The 3693-nt window shown below is 44.1% G+C and overlaps 1 protein-coding gene across 1 annotated transcript; it reads right to left on the bottom strand.

Annotated features, from left to right (window-relative positions):
• Positions 1 to 1858: 1858 nt before the first annotated feature.
• LOC129558413 (olfactory receptor 7E178-like) lies at positions 1859 to 2803 on the bottom strand. The gene has a single exon (XM_055429555.2). The coding sequence runs from the start codon at positions 2786 to 2788 to the stop codon at positions 1859 to 1861; it is 930 nt and encodes a 309-aa protein (XP_055285530.2). The 5' UTR covers positions 2789 to 2803.
• Between the last annotated feature and the right edge of the window lie 890 nt (positions 2804 to 3693).

The raw sequence follows: 3693 nt of genomic DNA, 5'->3' as shown, positions 1-3693 counted from the left end.
TCCTTTCTATAACCGATGTAGCAGGTGCCACACATGGTCTCCACTGAGTCTACTGTGAACACCCAAAAGGAACAGCACAGTGAGCACGGGGTCTGTGCCTGGGAGGAAAAGGAAGAGAGTTTGCTTTTTGCTATTTTTACTTATAGTGGCTCGATAAAACTTATATATGTCTCAAATCCTTAGCATTTGTGAAGAGTTCTCATCAAATCCAACCCTCTAATGAACAGCTGAGCAATTTAGGACCAAAGCCATTCTCAAACCCTAAGTTAGCTGGGATTCTCCAGGCAAGAATACTGGAGTGGGTTGCCATTTCCTTCTCCAAGGAAGAAGGACAGTTTAGAGAGACCTATTTCCTGATCAGGTAGAAAAGATGCCCAAGGAAGATAGAAACAGTTTGGGAGGAAAATAGAAATTTAGATGAGCTCTTGGATCTCCACCACTAAAAACGACATCAACTTCATAAGCCTTTGAGCTGATATATGCATTTTGGTACCCTCCTACTGTCTCTCCTATCAGTTCTCTGCTTTGGTGATGAGAAAACACCCACCCCACCCCCACCCCCCACTCAATCCCTCCTGCATTCGTGTCTCCCACTGCACTTGGCACTCACTGGGTTGTGCTTGTCTCCACTGGACCAGGACTGAGGGATGCAGATCACCTGTGCCTCCCTTACCTGGTGTTTGATGAGGGCTGAAGCTTTGTGGTGAGGACTGGCAGCAAGACAGCCTCAGGTGTGGGCTTTTTGGTGCAGACAAAAACTCTGGGAGGAGGAGACACACAGGTATGGAATCCATTGGACTGGAGCTGGCTAACTGAAGGGCTGGGAAGCACAGGTTGACTATCTAAAGTGATGCAGTCTAGAGACCTCAATACACTTAGAAAATAATTAATCATCTACGATCTCTTAAACTCTGAGGATTTGCTAATTTCATGAAGAAAGAAAAGGAGAATAGTGAATGTATTAGGAATGATCTAGACTCATCAACTTCTCAGGGGAGTTTGACCTCTACTCCTCAGCTCTGACTTCCAAGTTTTTTTTTTTCCTTCTTATTTCAGTTAGATAAAACATGTGACTTTCATATCTACAAATCCGTTGAATCACTTATGTAATTTAAAGATATTTAGATCCACCTAACACACAGAGAATAAACATAAGAAAATTATAGAAACAGTATGTAACAAGAAAGAGAGAGCTGTGTTTATTTTGTGAAGATAGGAGCAAGAATACCTATGACCAGGAGTCCTGGGTCATAGGCAATGAAAATAAGAAGGGTATACTGATGCACCATGCAAAATCCTAGAAGGGTGATGACTGATTTGGGGCATCCAGATAGTCTCCCAATTACATTAGAGATAGTAGTGTTGGAAAAGACTCTTGAGAGTCCCTTGGACTGCAAGGAGATCCAACCAGTCCATTCTAAAGGAGATCAGTCCTGGGTGTTCATTGGAAGGACTGATGCTAAAGCTGAAACTCCAATACTTTGGCTACCTCATGTGAAGAGTTGACTCATTGGAAAAGACTCTGATGCTGGGAAGGATTGGGGGCAGGAGGAGAAGGGGACAACAGAGAATGAGATGGCTGGATAGCATCACCGACTCGATGGACATGAGTTTGAGTGAACTCTGGGAATTGGTGATGGACAGGGAGGCCTGGCATGCTGTGATTCATGGGGTCGCAAAGAGTCAGACACGACTGAGCGACTGAACTGAACTGAAGAGGAAAAAAATGTGTAAACAGAACAGAGGACCAGATAGGTACATGTAAGCTATGTGACCACAGAACAGAATCACTGCGTATGTTTGGTTTTGCTAGATTTTCTACTCCTATGAACCAAAATAAGATACTATGGTGTTGAGATTAGGCTATTCTGCTGATAATCCTCCACAGGGTACTCTTAATGTCTTTGTTCCTTAGGCTGTAGATGAAGGGGTTCAGCATAGGAGTGACCACAGTGTACATCACCGAGGGCACTGCACCCTTCCTGGGGGAAGACAAGACAGCTGAGCTGAGGTACACCCCAAGGCCTGTTCCGTAAAATAAGCAAACAACAGACAGGTGAGAGCCACAGGTGGAGAAGGCTTTGGACTTAGCAGCTGATGAAGAGACTCTCAGAATGGAGGATATAATTCGAATATAAGAGTAAAGGATCCCTGAGAGTGGAATCCCACCAATGATGGTACCAATGAAATAAATTAATATTTTATTGGTGGTGGTATCAGAACAGGCAAGGTTGAGAAGTTGAGGAGGGTCACAAAGGAAATGAGGAATTTCCACATTGGTACAGAAGGTAAGCTGTGACATCATCAAGTAGTGTAGCAGGGAGGTCAAAAGACTGACGGCAAATGATGCCAGGACCAGCAATATACATAGGCGGGGGTTCATGATGACCAGGTAGTGTAGGGGGTGACAGATGGCCACCAACCGGTCATAGGCCATCACTGTCAGAAGGAGACTCTCCAAACCTGCAAAAAGGGACAGGAAGGTCACCTGTGCTAGACAGCCTGCATAGGTGATGGATTTGCTGTGTGTCTGGAGGTTCACTAGCATCTTGGGGATGGTAGTGGTGCTGATACTGATGTCAGCCAAGGACAAATTGGAGAGGAAGAAGTACATAGGGGTGTGGAGGTGGGAGTCAGAGCTGATGACCAGGATGATGAGTAGGTTCCCAAGCATGGCCACTAGGTACATGGACAGGAAGAGCCCAAAGAGAAGGGGCTGCAGGTCTGGGTCATCTGAGAGGCCCAGGAGGAAGAATTCTGAGACACCTGTTAGATTTTGTAGTTCCATGTAGAGGGGATACCTTTGAAAAAGAAGAGAGTATTGAATAAACAGAACAATTGTAGGGGCATACAGATAAGTGTCCATACTTTGGATTTAATCAATTCACAAATATTAAAAAATTTTTTATTATGATACAGCTCTGAAAATTCTTGCAATCCTCTGTATACTACACTAGTGAGAATTTCCAAAAGACATATGCATACAAGAGTATTGCTTCCATTTAAAAAACTGAAACATTAAATTTTTCTATAACTATCTCTGCTGCTGCTGCTGCTAAGTCACTTCAGTCGTGTCCAACTCTGTGTGACCCTATAGATGGAAGCCCACCAGGCTCCCCCGTCCCTGGGATTCTCCAGGCAAGAACACTGGAGTGGGTTGCCATTTCCTTCTCCATAACTATCTCTACACATTATGCTAATGGAAACATCAGACAAAATCAACCACATGCTCTGATTTTCAAGGTGTAAAACTAGAAAGATCCTTGAAGGCTGACTAGGAATAGTCTTTTCATGATAGAGTCACATGAAATTTTGCACCTTATTTTATAGGGAAATTTTGCATTCCCTATAGGGAATGATGGGGCTTCCCAGGTGGCTCAGGTGGTAAAGAATCTGCCTGCCAATGCAGGAGATGCAGGAGACTCAGATTTGATCCCTGGGTCTGGAAGATCCTCTGGAGGAGGAAATGGCAACCCACTCTAGTTTTCTTGCCTGGAAAATTCCATGGACAGAGGAGCCTTGTGGGCTATGGTCCATGGGGTTGCAAAGAGTTGGACATTACTGAGCAACTGAGCACAGATTTATAAAATGGGCTGGAAAATGCATTACTATCCATAGAAAACCCCATCATCCTTAATATTCATACAGTAAAGATCACTTGCAAGCAGTTTGGTCCATTCCGCTAATTTACCT

Source organism: Moschus berezovskii, chromosome 8 (genome assembly GCF_049115385.1).
Source record: "Moschus berezovskii isolate FMDL1 chromosome 8, NW_MosBer_1.0, whole genome shotgun sequence".
Classification (NCBI taxonomy): domain Eukaryota; kingdom Metazoa; phylum Chordata; class Mammalia; order Artiodactyla; family Moschidae; genus Moschus; species Moschus berezovskii.
This window is presented reverse-complemented; position numbering and strand designations above follow the sequence as displayed.

Excerpts from the sequence above, each read along its gene's own strand:
- LOC129558413 (XM_055429555.2), bottom strand. The coding sequence starts at position 2,788 with ATGGAACTACAAAATCTAACAGGTGTCTCAGAATTCTTCCTCCTGGGC.